At 32.6% G+C, this 19183-nt stretch overlaps 1 protein-coding gene across 1 annotated transcript in view; it reads right to left on the reverse strand.

Annotated features, from left to right (window-relative positions):
• The window catches only part of LOC130628755 (TBC1 domain family member 9B-like), an 85363-nt gene that overhangs the window by 39478 nt on the left and 26702 nt on the right, over positions 1-19183 (reverse strand). The window contains exons 6-19 of the mRNA XM_057441758.1: positions 18789-18884; positions 16596-16682; positions 15920-16053; positions 15584-15649; positions 13613-13689; positions 13239-13289; positions 12770-12859; positions 9230-9362; positions 8928-9038; positions 8431-8516; positions 7350-7505; positions 6310-6418; positions 5875-5969; positions 3383-3477 (exon numbers count right to left, since the gene is read on the reverse strand). Coding sequence (XP_057297741.1) covers positions 3383-3477; positions 5875-5969; positions 6310-6418; positions 7350-7505; positions 8431-8516; positions 8928-9038; positions 9230-9362; positions 12770-12859; positions 13239-13289; positions 13613-13689; positions 15584-15649; positions 15920-16053; positions 16596-16682; positions 18789-18884 — 1386 coding nt within the window. The remainder of the gene's footprint in view (positions 1-3382; positions 3478-5874; positions 5970-6309; positions 6419-7349; positions 7506-8430; positions 8517-8927; positions 9039-9229; positions 9363-12769; positions 12860-13238; positions 13290-13612; positions 13690-15583; positions 15650-15919; positions 16054-16595; positions 16683-18788; positions 18885-19183) is intronic.

The raw sequence follows: 19183 nt of genomic DNA on the forward strand, positions 1-19183 counted from the left end.
CTCATGAAACTATATTTTTAAAAACTCACAAAATTTGTAACCAAAAGTAAGCAAGAATCACAAGTTACACACAAAATACTTATTTAAGTTATGAGAAAAAACACACAAGGTTCGAAACGTGTCAGAAGAACTCATTCAAACCATATTGCATATCTCATGGTACAGGAAGTTTGGGTGAAAGGTATGATCAAAAGGGAAAATGAGATAAACATGATAACATCTAATCATTCATCTTAAGTTGTACATTCTATCTAAAAGTTTCATCATGCAACAAAAGGAGGAATCCTACCTTTACAAACGACATAATGACACAAAATATTATAGGCACATGGTAATGGAATGACTCAACATTTTTTTTCCTTTACAAATGCAAAAATATCTCCTTGATAAGGGTTGATAAATTGAACATGCAAGCAAAATAAAATAAATGACAAAAACAAGAAACATAGTTAAAAACAATAGCTATGAATTACCTAAAAAAAGGGAGATAATGATGCAATAAAAATCCAGCACCACTTTATAACTTGTAAAGACACTACAAAAGTAAACAAAATAAATTATTTTTTAAGCATAACACTCCTGTGATGGAAAGTATCATCATAACAAATAATAATAATCTACTGAATCATGATTATTTACCAATGACCTTATTTTGAAGTCTGTTGGTCCACCTAATTAGCTTCAATTTCATCCTCATAGTGAGAACGTGTGAGAGGGATGGACAAATAATTAAAAAAAGACTCCACAACTAATTTCACAAAACCACAAATTCGGCAAAGTTGTGTGATGTTTAAGAAACTACAGGAAACACTTTTTAACTGTAAATAACAACAAACGTAAAATTGGAGAGACAGCAAAAACAAAAACACATCGCCACTGCAAACATGAGTAAAATAATATGACTAATGCAGCTTATGCAGTAACCTAACAATTGTCAGAAACTGCATATTTTACAAAAACAACAACAAACAAACAAACAAATTAACACGCAAATAGGCAAATAAACAATCGAACATGTAAACAAACAAACAAATAAACAAGCAAGCAAGTAGGCAAATAAGCAAACAAACATGTAAACATACAACCAAACAAACACCTAAAACATCATGTAAACATCTCATAGTCACCACTTGCATGAGTAAACAGAATGTGATTAAAATTAACTGAATTATTGACAAGATATTCCAGGGTAAAGTAGACAATTATTATAACCTATACTTATGTGATAAACTCAACCATGTAACATTTTTTTTTTCTGCAATTTTATGTCACTACAGACTACGAAAGCTGATTTTTCCTGTAAAATAAAGTTTTTTCAGTCTGATTCTAAGATCACTGTGATATTATATCCAAGATCATTGTACCCCCATCAAGGTTTGTAGGGAGAATATTTAAAATATATATTGACTTAAAATAACTTTTAATGACCACATAAAAAGTTTTTTATCCTAAGAAGGAATCTTGCATTTATGTTGTTTTGCTTTGTCCCTATGGTTTCCTGTTGGCTCGTATAATGTTATCAGCTTATAAAAATGTCATTTAAAGGAAGGAGAGGTCAAAATTATATCATTATTTATTTTATGTTGGTTTAATTTGGTTTTAAATTTAGATTGTATTTACATCAACAAAACTATGAAACAAGGAACATGTTTTGTTCTGAAAGTAAAAGCCATTTCCTCATTCCACCCAATTCAAAGAAATAAAGATCGAGACTCTTTAAAAGGTAGATTAACATAACAATTCATTGCCCTTTCTTCTAACCACAATGCATACAAACTGGAGACAATTTTAAATAGTTATTTGAATTCAGCTTGGTTGCAGAAAAAAATGTTTATAAAATAGTCTTATAAACAAAATGGCTTGATTGGTGTTTAGCCTAAACCTCTCAATATGTGAGTCATCTTAAATGAAGGTCGAGGAGATGCAAATAAAAGGTAAAAAACTTAGATAAATGACTTTACACCAACGACAAAACATGGTCATAAATCTAACATCCTTTATTTTTTAGATATTTTAATTATTCAATTTCATGACAGGAAGATATTAATAAAATAAATGAGGCACATCTTGACAAAATAATTGTGATGATAAATTTTAAATTTCGAAATATAACAGACAATTTCGATTAATAACTAAATAATTATTCAAATAAAGATACAATCATATTATAACTGTTTGAGAGAGGCGTACCGAAGGCTTCTCTCTGTTACTTATACTACACAGTAAAAATGAAAAATAGGAAATGAATCTGTCTAAAATGAAATTCTAGAAAATAAAAGTAAAAACAAAAATACTTAATACTCGACAATGTTTTAGAAGCTGTGATTATAAGTTAAACACTCAGAAACACTTTTAAACCTGAAGGATAAATCATTTCGGTCAATTACTCTTGCAAATAAAATAGGAGAATGCTAGTTCACTATGAAGGCATTTCTCACACACATATTTAAGAAACTACTAGAATTCACACACGAACTAATACACAAACCACAATTACACTAAATCTCAACAAATGGAAAGAAATATTTCTGGATTGACAGAATATAAATCATATATATCATTTAACTAAAAACGTATTATCTAACTAAATTTGAAATTAATTATTTGAAGTGTAACATCCTTTCCATGTAAATTAGATTTAATCATATAATCACAAAAACAACAAAGATGATGGAGCCACTCACAAAACAAAATGTAAACCAGTGCTGTTACATTGCATAGATAAAGTGAAAACAATCATGTCAGAAAGATCAACTAATGCCAAATATCATCAACCATCCAAGACTAGTTCTATTCCCTATAAAATGCTTTCACATTTCCTATTTGTTGACTTTTACAATGGCAATCTTATATTATCTTACACTAAAATTGTACACCCTCAATTATTAGAAAAACAGCTTGTTTCTTGTACAAAACCTTGTACAATGCACCATTAGGATAATAATTGCAAATTAAGTAACCTTTTGATAGATTCTAATATGGTTAGTGCAGATGTTAAAGCATTAAAATGTAGGTGCTTTTAAAATATGCATATGAACAATCTGCTGTTCATATCATAACCATAGTTATTCAAAATCACCCTGGTTGACAGTGAAAGATTTTAAATATTACTGGGTCGTTACAAAAGTTTTTTAACTGTTGAAGGTTCATAAGCCCCCTGGGAATTAAATTTTTAGATTTATCTGAAATTGAACTGTTTTACATTTTACATTGCTAGGTCCTTAAAAAGTAGCTGACCCCTGCACATTAGCAGTTGTAAAACTGCAAGGGAGCTATCAACAGTGGCCACAATAGAGAAGTGACCAAGAAGGCAGGTTTACCAGTATAATGCTACTAGATAAAGGTGCATATCAATATATGTAGTATAAACATAAAATCATACCAATACTTGGGTTACGCCATGCATATGCATTCAACACTCTTCTTAAAGCAGCTATACCAACTTCTGATTGAAACGCTGGATGCCCAGGCAAAGACCTGTAGTATAGAAAAGGAAAAAAACCCATAGATTTCTATGTACAAGGTAAGATAAAGTCAGAAATCACTTTGTAAATGGTTAAGGTTGCTTTAGGTCCAATAAAATTCTAAATTTTAAAAAACATGGATAATTATAGTGTGAAACAGCTAAAATTATGCATGTGATGCAAGCTAAATCTTCTCGTTACAATGTCTAAGAGCAAATAACTTGCCAAACAAAAGTATTAAACTTTTATCAAAGAAAACTAAGATACTAGTTAAAAAACAATATTTTGAAACAAACAAAAAAGCATTCACACATCCCCCTTAACATCAGTTCTTTTATGAACATATGGACATGGTGGTGGAATAATGAGGTTGACCAACGTATAAAGGAAAAGAGGAAACTTTGGAAAGAGTGGAAGTCAGGTGGTAGTAAAAATGTTTGCTTAGAAGCTAAGCGTGGTACTCGTACAGCAGTGTATAAAGTGTATAAAGGCAAAATCAGAAGCAGGGAGAAACAGATTTGCAGATGTGTTAATAAGGGAAGACCAGCGCAATGAGGTATTCAAGATAGCAAAGCAAATGAAGAAGACTAATCAAGATGTTGTAGGGGAGAAGTGTATACGTAATGATGAAGGAGTTTTGGCTAGCACAGAGGAGGAGAAAAGGATAGCTTGGACGAACTATTATCAGAGGTTTGATTGGGATGAGGATAATTTGTCTGATGATGATGTTGTTGAAGGGCCAGCTATGCAGATCAAGACAGAATGGGTAGTGGAGGCTATTCGGAAATTGAAGATTGGCAAGGCTGCAGGACTATCAGGTATTGTTGCAGAGATGGTAAAAGCATCTGGATATATTGGAGTTGAGCTTATTACAAGTCTTGCTAATCAGATTATAAAGGATGATGCCATTCCGAGTGGGTGGCAATCGAGTGTAATAGTGAATTGTTTCAAAGGCAAGGGTGATGCATTAGAAAGTGGAAACTATAGAGGTTTGAAGTTGGTTGATCAAGTAATGAAAGTTATGGGAAGAGTGGTTGATAAGTTACTTAGAAAAAGAATTGATATAGATAAGATGCAATTTGGTTTTGTTCCAGGGCGTGGCACTACAGATGCAATATTTTTACTCAGACAGCTTCAGGAAAAGTATTTAGGAAAGAGAAAGAATCTGTATTTTGCCTTTGTAGATTTAGAGAAAGCTTTTGATAGAGTGTCACGTAAAGTTATTTGGTGGGCTATGAGAAAATTAGGTGTGGATGAGTGGCTAGTTACGATGGTACAGCCTATGTACAGCAATGCTGGAAGTCGTGTCAGGACTACCAATTCACTTAGTGATGAATTTGGTGTAAATGTTGGTGTACATCAGGGTTCTGTAATTAGTCCTTTGTTGTTTGTTCTAGTCTTAGACGCGCTGTCGATAGAGTTCAGAACAGGTTGTCCATGGGAGTTATTGTATGCAGATGATTTGGTTCTCATAGCAGAGTCGATGGAAAAATTAGTTGGAAAGTTTGAGAAGTGGAAGAAAGGACTAGAAGAGGAAGGGCTAAGGGTGAACACAGCAAAGTCTAAAGTCATGATTAGTAGCATTGCAGCCAAGTGTGACCTTGTAGTTGGAAAGTTGTCTTATGGAGTTTGCTGGAAAGGGGTTGGTAGGTACCTAAGAAGTGCAGTAGTATTGGTGGAAGGTTGAGAGCTGACATTCAGTTTGTATGCAAGCGTTGCAAAGGTGAGATTATAGAGAATGAAGTATTTCCACCTTTATTGATGTACAACAGTGGCTCGTTAGAGTAGTTGAGAACTTCTGTTACTTAGGTGATATGTTGGGCATTGAAGAGGGTGTTGGAAGAAGTGTTACTTGCAGGATAGGTTCTGATTGGAATAAGTTCAGAGAGTTACTTCCTTTGTTGACTAGCAGAGTCTTGTCAATTGAGTTAAAAGGTAGGTTGTATGAGGCCTGTGTAAGAAGTGTTATGTTGTATGGTAGTGAGACATGGGCAGTGAAGCAGGAAGATCTTGACCGTTTAGAAAGGAATGATATGGGAATGGTTAGGTGGATGTGTAACGCCAGTTTGAGAGACAGACGTATCCGTAGAATTAAAGATGTTATCCAGATAAGAAGATTGAATTGACTGGGGCACTTGGAAAGAATGGACGGGAATAATTGGGTAAGAAAGTGTAGAAACCTGATAGTTCCTGGGGCAAAGCCCAGAGGCAGACCGAGGAAGACTTGGCAGGAGGTTATAAGGACAGACTTGATACAAAGGAAGTTGAGTTTAGATCTAACAGAGTCTAGATGAGATTGGGAGAGGGTCATTAATATACCCCGTCCAACCCATGCTAGCATGGAAAACGGACGTTAAGCCGAAAATGATGATGATGATGATGAGTATACAAATTTAAATAACTACAAAACCTGTGTAAATCACGCTCAATTTCTTCTGACGTCATTACCATTTTACCAACACTTTCTTTCACTAGACGTCTGTAGTAACCACTGTTGCTGGTTATCTAAAATTGTGAATGAAACGGCAAATAGTTTACTTTTTTGGAAGAGTAACATCTTCTTCAAATTCTGAGAGTATTGTTTGAACAATGCAAATATCTTAGTCAAAATGATTAAACAAGACAAGTAGTATTGCTAAGATATTTTTGTAAGCTTTCAAGGACTAAAAAAACATGAAAAAAACAGAACATATAAATATTTAGTCAATTATGAAACTGAATATGTAAAATGAAAGCAAATTTGGCTTGAAAGTAAAAGTACTTCACAATAGTCCTATTCATACAAACACAACAGTTGTCAATGAGTTGTAAACAGCAATAAAGTTGATTATAAAAGTAAGGATACCTCATTAATTGTCCCAGAAAATAAAATCCATATTTCTCCACGAAGACTATCTGGAATTCCTTTTAAAATTAATTCGTGAGTTTTTGGAGTGCGGTACATGCATATGCCACTAAAGAATAAAATATCTGAACTCATGCCATTTGAAAAAAGATTGCAACAATTTTGTAATAACAAAATGGCACATTCTAACCACAATTTCCAAAAACTTGAATTTGCTTTTCAGTCAAGACAGATTAAACGGATATATAAACTGTATTTATGCAAATTAGTTGGGTGAAATTCATTTTTCTGAATGATGATGGATTTCCAGATTTCATGTTATATCAAGCTGGGAAGTACTAAGCAAATATTTAGTGGTTATACTTTATGTGAATACTGAAAAAAATGCTGTAAAAAGTGAGGTGATAATTTTGTTGCTTTTTTTTAAAAAAAGGTGGGTTTTTTTTGGTTTTTATATACAATGTTATGTGATTGTCTGCTTTTTGTAATATAATAATACAAATACAGGTTCCTATCAGAGTACTCTTCTATGCAAAGGAAGTATTTATCATGTTTTTTCTTAATACACATTTTATCAATTTAAATAAAAAATGACAGAAATTTGAATTGACTGTGTAACTGAATTTAAGGATGTGAAAAAATGAGTCTCACTAAAGGCATATTGAGGTATATTAATCTACTTAAATTCATCAAACACTTTAGAGATTGAGTTGAGAGCTTCTGTTACTTAGGTGATATGTTGGGCAGTGAAGGGGGTGTTGAAAAAAGTGTTACTTGCAGGATAGGTTCTGCTTGGAAAAAGTTTAGAGAGTTACTTCCTTTGACAACCTGAAATCTTGTGGGAATGGACATGAACATTACAAGGAGGGGTATTATAGGCCTTGCTTCATTTGATTTGGATTTGTTTTGTAACCCTAATTAAAGGAGATCAACAATTACTTCTCTGTATAGCAAAACCATTTCAAATATATCAGAGAAAACTTCCAGCATATGAAGGTTAACAAAAACACTGTGACAGATTATGTCAGAAGCCCCCCTACCGTCCATATTCTGCAAAATGCAAGCTCCACAGATGTTCTTTCACTGACTCTTTCACAGGAATCCCTGCTTCATTAACTGGACAGAACACATGCTTAAGCGCTGGTTGAAAATAAACACTTTCATTCGTATCATCTGAAAAAAATTCTGGTATTGTCCTGAAAAAGGAAAAGTATAGAAATACTGTTTTTTAGTTAAATATAACAAAATCAAAGTTATAAAATCTATACGTCAAACAATGTATCCATTTGACCAAATTACCCTTATTTATCGAATTCGGCAATACAAAGAAATGGAAAGAGCGAGTCAAAAACGTTAACATGTTATTTTAGTCGTGCAGTATATATTTATACATTGCTCTACCAATTAAGATAGTGGATTGACTATACTCTTTAATTCCAATCCAATCAATATAAGAAACATCGTTTTCTATCTTGTAGAATGACAAGCAAATTGATTAAGCAACATTCGAGTTAAATTAAAAAAATTAAAGCCACTTGTCTATGCACATGAACATATGGGTTCAAATGCATTGTGATAAAGTCACAAATTTAGATTATTTTCATTAAATAAAAGAGATAAGTCAACTTTTGAAAACTTTTTTCATAAATTTTTAGCATGAACTTGTCACTTTTTTAACTTTTGCTAATTTTATGCTATTGTATTACCCAGGTCAACATATCAGGGAAGGTATAACTTCAGTGTAACACCACAGAACTCAGGTGCAGAAATTAAACACAGTTTCAATTTTTTTGTAGCAATGAGGAAGCTAATAAGGAAATAGGTATAGATTTCAAAAATACAATTATGCTCAATGAATTTATCAGATTCCAAACAATAGAACCTACACTTTAAGTTGGTTCACTAGTTCATGCTGGACATTTTTTCAATGAAACATTTTACGGTTGATACTATAAATTATTCATTATATTTTCCATAATGAAATCTTTTTTTAACTATAAATGAATTGGAGCCAATAACAGTTTATGTTGTGTTGACTGATAAACAATAACAAAAAATGCAACAACAAAAACATTTCTTTACTCTTTAGTTTTAATTTAACAGACAAAATATTTAACTTACTCTACGGTTGGTGTTTTTGATAAGAAGTCTGATATTTTTTCCAGCAGAAATTCACGATCTTTCAACGAGGCAAATAGAAATGTCAACTATAAAACATAATGACAACAATAATAGTAGTAGTGGGGAACTTTGAAATTCCGTTACAAAAATTACATTACAAGTATAATTCTGGAATTTCTGCCTTATTTCAAGAAGTGCAGAATTAAGTTCTTCCATCAAAAACCATACAGTAAAAAGAAAAAATGAATGATAATAAAAGAGATAAATGCTAAGAATCTAACAAATTTTTTACCTTTTAAAATTCAGAAAAAAACAGTGGTTTGAAGCAATCAAAATTTATTTTAGTATTATATTTACAGGAAAGATGACACAAAAATGTAGACAAAGTTTTAGGTGAATGTTTCCACTTCAAAACGATCAATTTTAAAGTATGTAGTGTAAACAACTTGGCCAGCATGAGATCAAAGTTATGATGCACAAACAACAAAAAAATTTACTTTTGATTTTGTTGTGATATGCACAGCACTTGGTACAATATTCGTTGTGCTCATTTTTTCTACAACTGATACCTCCCACATCGGTATGATGACAGAACATAACTGTTTAATCTAAAAAATGGAAAAAAGTTGTTTAATTGTCACGATAAAACATAAAACTTCCACAAGGAAATGGAGCAAAAATTCACAAAATTTTGTCAATAACTTTTCAGGTAGAGAATAATATTGTTTTTATTTTCAAGAAATGGCACAATAATAAGCGTGTATTTATTTAGTATTTTTAACAGAAAAGATTTGCTTACCCTACTTTCAAAACAAATAAAATTTGGTGAAATATATAGAACACCCCACATATGTGCCTTGTTAAATGGACTCCACAGAGTGCACTGCAAGTTTCCATCTAACTTTTCATCTCTTGGCAAATGGAATGTGCGCCTGCAAAAAAATGTAGTTAATTAATCTGTACACAGTGTGCTGGGGATATAATAAAAGTGTATGGTAATACTTAATTAGCAAAATATATTATAACTGTTGCTGAGAGACATAGACTGATGGTGTAATGTTCATTACGTCAGAGGTACAAGGAAAACATAATCATTTGTGTTTAAAAAGAAGTTTTTAGAAAAAACAAAAGATTTGAAAAACACACAAGTACAAAAAAGGCTTAGATCCAATTAAAAGAAAAATGTAATAAAATCTAAAATTTTTGTAAATCAACCTCCATTTTTTTATGGTGTTGTAAGTACATGAAATTTATCACTTTGATGTCATGCCTTAACCAGATAGCTAAGCGTTGTTGAAACAACATACAATTGCATGTGCACCTTCACACTCCCTTTTACTATAACACTTTATAATAGTAACAAAACTGTCGTGCAGTTAGCCAATAACAGTGCTCAATAAACATACAAGTTTAGAGCTTATTAGTAAAGGAAGTAAAAATTAACTTGACATTGGTTCGGTACTCCGAGTTTCGTGTTATACACTCATCAGCCAAATTATACAAGTGAAAAAAGTAAACAAAAAAATTCGTATCTATCTATTTGACAAGATAAATTCCTAAGAGACATCATTAAATGCGTGGTGTTATAAACATGTGAATAGATAATTGGCTAAGTAATTATCAGTCCTTAGATTTATAATTAGCCAAAAGAAACTTATTTGTGTGACGACATTTAGCAATGAGTTCACTGCGTTTGTTTAAAAGCTCACTTTTGTCTTTGTAAAAGAGGATTTCAAATTTTTCTTGGAGGCAAAGAGGACAATTTCGTGAATTGTTAGTGTAGCTTTGTACTTGCTTGATGGTCGACCATTTGAGCGTCGGGGTGACATTGCTTTTCTCTTTCAAGTCCCAAACGTATGATGAAAGTGACGTGCTGTTCTTGTACTTTTTGTTGCTAAAAGACTGTTTGTGGCCATTGAATCTTGTCTTAAACGATTTCTCAGTCAGACCAATGTAGACTTTCTTTTGGTGAGCGGGTGCTGTAACTTCGCATTTGTATATGACAGACGTCACTTGGCAGTTTCCTTCCAATGGACATTCGGGTTTTCTTCTGCAATTGCAGCTTGCTGTAACTGGTGTGTCGGATTTCGAGACTTTCGAATTATGCGATTTGATGATGGTGGCCATGTTTTCCATGCAGCTGTAGCTGACCTTTATGTTGTTTTTGTTGAACAGCTTCTTCAGGTATCCGGAATGGAAGTGTTTGTTGATAAGAGATAAGAACTTCCTCGCTACGTTTGTTGATACATTTTTATTGTACGGGGGGTTAAACCATATTACATTTCTCGTACGTTTCTTCTTCCTTCTTCGGGTTTTCTTTTTTGTAAACGTCAGATTGATGTTCTTATATCCGCTTTTTTTCAATGAATCTTCGTAGTCGACTTTCGCTTTCTCGAAAATTGCTTCATTTGAAGAGTTTTTAGATAAACGATCAGCTATTGCAATTGGCAACTGCTTTAGTATCTGTTGTGGATGATTTGAAGAAGTGTGTATGTACTGCATGGTGTCGTTTGGTTTTTTGTAAGGTTGGTATGTGCCGTGTTTCAAGTTGAAGGTTACGTCAAGAAAGTCTACAGAATAGAGCCCTGTGACTATTTCTATCTGGAATCCTATCGATTTGAACAGTTTTATAATGTCTTTTCTCATCTTATCAACACTGCGCCCTTTCATATTGCGTAGAACCATTAAACCATCATCCCTATACAAGCCTGCGTCTGATTTGTTAATTAGAGATGAAAGCTTATTCAATATGAAGAGTCCCACAAGTTCACATATTTCTGCGCCATCATAACTACCCATAGTCACGTCAAAACAGTCACTGGTCAATTTCTTGGTCCAAGCTTCCTTGTTGAAAAATAGGAGTGATTTTCTGCAGTGGTTGATTGTTCTCAATTCCTTATCTGAGATCGTTGTGTAGATTTTTGCAAACTCAAGTGCTTCGTTCAAAATCTCTTTAGTTATAGTGGGGTAGAATTCCTTTATATCGAGTTGTATGAATGAACATGCATCTTTGTTTTCATAGAATCAAACCACGAAATCGCTTCGTCTGTATTTTTCCATTGGTTCACTTGAATTGAATTTCTGATGTCTGAGTTGATTCGATCTAAGATAGATTTGCTTACTTTCCCCAAGTTGCTCTTGCATGGATTGATTAATCTACATGGGAGCTTGGTTTGGAAGTTTTCCTTATGGTCTTTGAGGGTGATAAAAGCAGGGCTGCTTGCGCATTTTCGAGAAAGCGAAAGTCGACTACGAAGATTCATTGAAAAAAAGCGGATATAAGAACATCAATCTGACGTTTACAAAAAAGAAAACCCGAAGAAGGAAGAAGAAACGTACGAGAAATGTAATATGGTTTAACCCCCCGTACAATAAAAATGTATCAACAAACGTAGCGAGGAAGTTCTTATCTCTTATCAACAAACACTTCCATTCCGGATACCTGAAGAAGCTGTTCAACAAAAACAACATAAAGGTCAGCTACAGCTGCATGGAAAACATGGCCACCATCATCAAATCGCATAATTCGAAAGTCTCGAAATCCGACACACCAGTTACAGCAAGCTGCAATTGCAGAAGAAAACCCGAATGTCCATTGGAAGGAAACTGCCAAGTGACGTCTGTCATATACAAATGCGAAGTTACAGCACCCGCTCACCAAAAGAAAGTCTACATTGGTCTGACTGAGAAATCGTTTAAGACAAGATTCAATGGCCACAAACAGTCTTTTAGCAACAAAAAGTACAAGAACAGCACGTCACTTTCATCATACGTTTGGGACTTGAAAGAGAAAAGCAATGTCACCCCGACGCTCAAATGGTCGACCATCAAGCAAGTACAAAGCTACACTAACAATTCACGAAATTGTCCTCTTTGCCTCCAAGAAAAATTTGAAATCCTCTTTTACAAAGACAAAAGTGAGCTTTTAAACAAACGCAGTGAACTCATTGCTAAATGTCGTCACACAAATAAGTTTCTTTTGGCTAATTATAAATCTAAGGACTGATAATTACTTAGCCAATTATCTATTCACATGTTTATAACACCACGCATTTAATGATGTCTCTTAGGAATTTATCTTGTCAAATAGATAGATACGAATTTTTTTGTTTACTTTTTTCACTTGTATAATTTGGCTGATGAGTGTATAATAGTAACATAAAGTTCTCCTAAATCTACTGTTCTGTGTACTTTACAGCAAAACACTGTTGCTTGACATTATTTAAGAGATGTTTTTTATTTAGTGTTTCTTATTTAGAAGGACTTTGCAAGCAATAGACTCCTAAGGGAAACTGACATAGTACAAAAGAAATTAAAGTATTCTTTATTATTTACTCACCTGTAATGCTCACTTCGTGCTCTCGCATCTAGATCACGTTTCAACGATGAAGAAGCTCTACGGGAATTTCTTTTTTTACCTCTTTTAATGCTAAATAATGCAAGAATGTAGGCTTTTAAACTGAATCTCACTTCTCCTTTTAGCATTTTATACTTTTAGAACGGAATTAAGCATAGCTACACATGGATTTAAAATTATCTTCGTGTCAGATTTTGAAAAACTGAAAGAATCACAACCTGAAAATTCTTTATTATTGTATTTGTAAACTTCCTTTGTAAACAGAATTATGAAAGTAAGAGAGAAATTAATAGCGTTATTATATAGTCTTAATTAAAACACTTAGGCTATTAATTTCTTTATAGATCATTATATGACATGCTAACAGACTGAATGTAACTAGGGGATCAATGAGATTAAAGTGAAATCTTCCTATATTTGTAATAACTTCTGATGTTTTCATTTTATGTACCTTGGTAAAATGCGTCTATCGTGTTCCAGAGAATGTTCATCTGACAGCAAGCTACATGATAATGGAAAATGAAATTACAAACACAAATTGAAAGACGAAATGAAAAAACAGGGATAAAATTAGTAATTTCTGCAACAAAAAAGAAGAGTTGAAAAAGTGACAAAAACTTGGAAAAGATTGATACTAATCATAAATCCGTATGAATTAGTATAAACAAAAACAAAACAAAAACAACAAATAACAACAACACTAACATTATCATTAGAATGGCAATCAGAATCAACATAATAACAAAACAATTTACTAACAATAACAACAAAAATTTGGAGGGTTAACATTAAGAAAACAAAATTAAAATACGGAAGACTACCAACCTTTTCATTCCTATGTTCGCAAGTTGTTCAATCAAGTTAAACGTGTCTGTGGCATGTAAGAGCATCGAGAAATAATACTAAAAACAAACAAATTCTCACAATGGCTAGGAATTTTCTAAAAATTTTGTTTGATTTTGATTATCAGCTAAGATTTTAAATCCTGCTTGGATATTTTTTATCTTGAGCCTTTTTGGGCCATTTTTAACAAATTTCTAAGTCCTATGTTTTAAAATATTTAAGTTTAAGTTTAAGCCGTGCCAGGTTGAGCACTCAAGTGCAGTTAACCGTCCTGCACATTTAGGTATGATGTGAAAGTTTGGAAACTAATGAGTGACAGCGGGTAATTGGCTAGTATGGGTAAAACAAGTTTCGGCAAAGTGTAATCCAGTGTCCTTCGTAGCCGGCAAATGGCTATTTTCCAATTTCAAATTTATGTTAATTTTCCAATTTAAAAGAGCAGCTAATATATTCAATACAAAATATGGGATTTATTAGACCATTTTATGCAAGTTGTGAAGAAATAAGATTTCAACACGTTAGACCACCTTGATATAATTCTCATTTAGGATTTAGCGGCCCTTATTTTACATTTCTGGAACCTGTTTGGTTAATGTTCCAAAATTTATAGTCAATTTAAATAAAGATACAGCCTGTCATTACAAAATTGTGGTTAAAAATAAACCCCAAATCGTGTGCAGAATGTCTGTCACTTTTGCCCAAGTTTATATTAAAATAACATAATATAAATATAATATTTAAGAAAATGTTGTTGCAGCCAACCAACTATATTATATATAGCTTTACTTCACATTTTAGCTAGGGGTAGCTAGGTAGCCAAAATTGATGAAGATAACACAAAGATAAACATTTACATTAACGAGTCAATCACTGACCATCAAACTTAGTTCCAGTTCTTTTCCCCAGACCCCAGTTAAACTGCACAATTTTTTATGTGAAAACTTAACAAATTAAGAAAATATTTAATGTTATCTATTTATTACCTAAATTTATTTCTAAAACTATCTTAAAATTATAAAAAATTATCTATAAATAGAAACACTCTCAAAACCAAAGTTATACTTTGTTTGTAACATTTTCTTTGTAAGTTTGGTGTAGTTTTGAGCAATAGCCTTTAGCCTACTTTGAATACAAGGGGTTTGCCTTTCTGCAAAAAAATGAGGGGTTACATACTTCTTTGTAACAACTATAAGTAGAGTGAGGTCATTTCTTGCAACGCTCTATATGCCAAAATTATGGCATTTTCGAATTTGCAACAGATTATATAGACAGCTAAACAGTAGTTTTGTTATTATTTTGAAACATTTTACCCGTAAATAAATGGTTTTGAGTTCTCAAATTTAAAAAATTAGTACATCATGCTTTTTGTTATGTTGTTGTTCAAACCAAGGAACTGTTGATAATCAAACGCCTTCTCCAAAAAAGTACTTTTGTCACAAAATACCCTTGGTAGCTCAGAAAAGTGCGCAAAAACATGCACTGCAAACTTAAGTAGCAACTTGTCTTTTATTTAAGACTATCAGTATTGTGAGTAGCCGTCATTGACTTACTGATCCATTTTTTACTTCTCCAAAAATAGAGCCTACCACAAGGGTAAAAAAATTAACTTCCCTAATAATACGATTGAAAAAATAAAAATCATGGTGAAATGAAAAACATATCTTACTGATCTTGGCTATACCTAAACGGGTACATTTTAAATACATTTTTAAATTTTTTACAGAGCAATAACAAAATGAGTTTTGTTACAGGTTCTCTAGTCAAAATCTATACTTTTATCAATTTAATAAAAACTATCAAAACAAATTTTTTTCAAAACAAGTTTTTATAGGAAAGCAGTCACCACTCATTCTGATATATTTCAATTCTCTATTTAACGTTGATATTTTTGTGAAATATAAAAACATTATGCAATTTTTTCATTACCCAATTTGACTAGCAATAGACACTTACTTCATGAGCACGAGTTGTAACTTTAATTCCATCTGGTAGGACAACTCCACTTGTTCTCTCCAAACCCTTTGAAAATGATGTCAATAAAAATTAGAGAAAGCATTTCACAAAAGTTTAATATTTTATACTAAACAGGAAATTCTTCAGCAAGTTTAATTCTTATTTGCAGTGTCTGTTTTAAGACAAACTTAGCATTTTCTAATTGACTTTTTTATATGTTTAGTTGTCAGATTTTTTTTCCATAATACATTATGGTTAAAATGATAAATAATTTCTTGGCAATTTAAGCAAAAAATCTATTGTCCATGTATCATAGGCAAGTGTTCAAAAACTTACCACAATATCTATCCAGGGAATAACAACTCTTGCTTCTTTTCCAAGCAGAAATGAATAAAAACAAAGATGGTTTACTGAGAGGTACATCCAGCCTTGTCGTGGAACCTTTCCTTTCCAAAAACTGCAAGAATAGTCTATCAAATGAAATAAACAAATAAGGTAACACAAAAAATTTAAAAAAACAATATGCACCTGATTTATTTTTTACCTTAAACATCTTTAAAAGTTTAATTTAAAACTAGACCCAGAGTAAGAATTAAAATTAGAATAACTTATTATGTTGTTATTATGCTTGTAAAGCGAAGATATATAAAATGATCAAGTCTTTACACTGCTTTGTTAATTGCGTTATCAAAATGAGACTATCTGAGATGATATTTGATGTTGAACTTGCTGTAGAAAAAGTTGTTTAACAAGTCCAAATCTCTTTCCATTCTCAAGATATCATGACATCATATTGCCCTGACAGAAATTGTTGATTTTTTCTATTTTTATAATTTTCAGCATGCAAAGGTTTATAGATTCCATATAGATTTGCAAACATATAAAGGTCACAGAAACGAAACCTCTTTAAAATAACACTACAATTCAAACTGACAGGGTGGTTGAAAAATACTAGAGGAGCATTGAAATAGTACACTAGAATTTCGACAAGTTAAGATTAATGCAAACATACAGTTTACAAGTTTTTCAGCATCAGGCATTCCAAACAGTCGTTTGAATCTTGCTTTTGCAGATTGGAACTTCTCACTGTCTGTATCAACTATAAAGAAATCATCTTTCCAAAAACACAGCACTAGTGGTATAACATCTTTATCACTAGAATTCAGAATTTTTACAATTACACATTTTTTACGAGAAGTTTGTTAGGCTACTTTTCATAACATGACCCAGTTTGGTCATGAATGGCGTGCCATTGCATGCGCATGCCTCCACAAACGCCATATGAAATTCAGGCCTGCTCTTTATCACACGCCTTGTTCTCCTTTGTACATATGCTAAACAGAACTGAGCTATTTTAGAGTAATCCCTTACCCAAACTTTACCCAATACATAATTGTTCTTAAAATGTATCTCTAAAAAGTATTTCTCTTAAATACCTACCTTCATTAAAATTGCTGATGTGAGATAGATTTCAAATGTTTTGCGTCAGCATTGTGTCGACAAAAAATTTCGTCATTAACCTTGTATTGTATCGTTAAGAAGATGACAAATGAAAATGAAGTGCAAGTTCTATTGGCCTACCTTCCTGATGGTGTACTTCTTAACTTAATAGTTCTGTCCCAACTAGCTCTCTATGTTTTAAGATAAACTGATTAGGAAGTAAGTTGTGCACGTGCTATTTACAAACTGAAGGTCAGGGAATCATTAAGTTAAATATCGCAGAAGTAGCTGGTGACATGCTTCAAAAATGCTTGTCACAGGCACAGTTCAATGCAAAGCAAAACTGTACAGGAGACTTAATTGTTAGAGTCTTCGCAGAACATCTCTTCTCACAAAACCGAGGGCAGGGCTGACTTATTGCCTGCTGAGTGGTGTGGGCGACAGAACTTCTGGACTTCTTTTTAATATGATATACAATTTTTTTGATTATTATTACTAAACATATTTGACTTCTCTTTCCCTTTTAAAAAGATTTTTTAAACTTTATTGAGTATGTTTTTTCTTTGGTATTATCACAAGAACATTCATCCGAAAGCTGTATTAAGGTACAGGACACCTAACCTCTCCCAAGTTCTGGTTATATTTAACTTGCATGGGTGCGCACTTTTCTCACAGTATTCTCTGTGACAATTAAGGTCGGAATGACTTGTGGCATGGTTCAAATGGTCTTCCGTTTTTCGTTCGAGTCTCAGTGTAATGCACCAGCCGAGCATAAGAGTGCCAGCATGAAGAAAAGGGGGCAACTTTAATGTTCTCTATACCTTACGTTCTTCATAATAACACCATTTATTTAAATTTCACAACAAAATTATGTCGGAAATTTTTTTGCCAACTACTATGCTTCAAAAACTCTGCGCTGCCGCTCTCCCAAATGTACTAATTGCACGCCAAAATCATAAGCTAGGCGTGCGATATGGATCGCACGCCTGTATTAGTGTAGGCGTATGTACCACCGCACATGGGTGCAAATATTCATGACCAAGACTGATGACCAAAACATAACAGGATAAATAACAACAAAAAGTAAAAAAATAAAATTAAAAATAAATATCAAGCAGTCAGTGCAAATATATCCTTTTAGATTAACTTCCCAAACACTGTGAAAAAATTAATTCTTTAAATACATAAAAGAAGATACTTAATACGCTTTGATAAATATTTTCATTAAATGGGAAAAAGATCTATATGTTATTTGTGTGGATGGATCTGTATCTTAACAAGCAAAATGGCGTTAAACTCTCCACAAAGGAAGGTCTAAGATTCACAAACATATCCAAGTCTGCACTATTATGCAGTTGTTCAAACTTAGATTTAGACCTTGATACAATTTTAACAAAATCGAGTTCTAACTGTGAAATAAATGTCTCTTTATTGAGGCAAGATAATCAAATTAAAAAAAAAGGTACAGAAAAACACAATGCCCTACACCATCTGTAGTAAACATTAAACAACATTTCGGTGTGGTTAAGTGAAGTCAAAAGCCTGCCAAGTTTCAGGAAGTTTTCTCTAAGAAGGTAAAAACTTAAGTGAGATCAGAATTTCCCGAGCTTCTGTTTTGACTTATGAAAACGCAAGTTTGTCATAGAGAGACCCTGTATAAACACAATTTACTAAAAAATGTAGCTAGCTCCAAATGTTCTCCATGTCGTAGTGGTTTTATTTTTACTTTTTTGCTTTGTTATTTGAAATGTCAATTTCTACATACCACTGTGATGAGGATTTTGTAATAACGTACTGGCTACCAAACTTTCAATCTTCGCTTTGACAAATTCTCTGATATCTTCATCACTGTCAAAACTCTCTAAAATGTAAAAAAGCAGGTGGATGACAAAAATAAAAATCACTTACAACTAATATTTACACATTTTACCTAGCTTTTAATAACAGATTGTACCATAGAAACTTCCTGCAGATAACATATACCTTTAAAACTTTTTAGACATAATACATGGTGACCTAAACAATACTAGAATTTTATATAACATTTATAATGCTATTTCAAAACTTCAAAAATTCTTTTGCTGTGTACAATCTTAACCAAAATATTTGCAAACAGACCAAAATATTTGCAGACAGTAAAAATTATTTTAGTATATTACA

The sequence above is a fragment of the Hydractinia symbiolongicarpus genome, chromosome 15 (assembly GCF_029227915.1).
Source record: "Hydractinia symbiolongicarpus strain clone_291-10 chromosome 15, HSymV2.1, whole genome shotgun sequence".
NCBI lineage: Eukaryota > Metazoa > Cnidaria > Hydrozoa > Anthoathecata > Hydractiniidae > Hydractinia > Hydractinia symbiolongicarpus.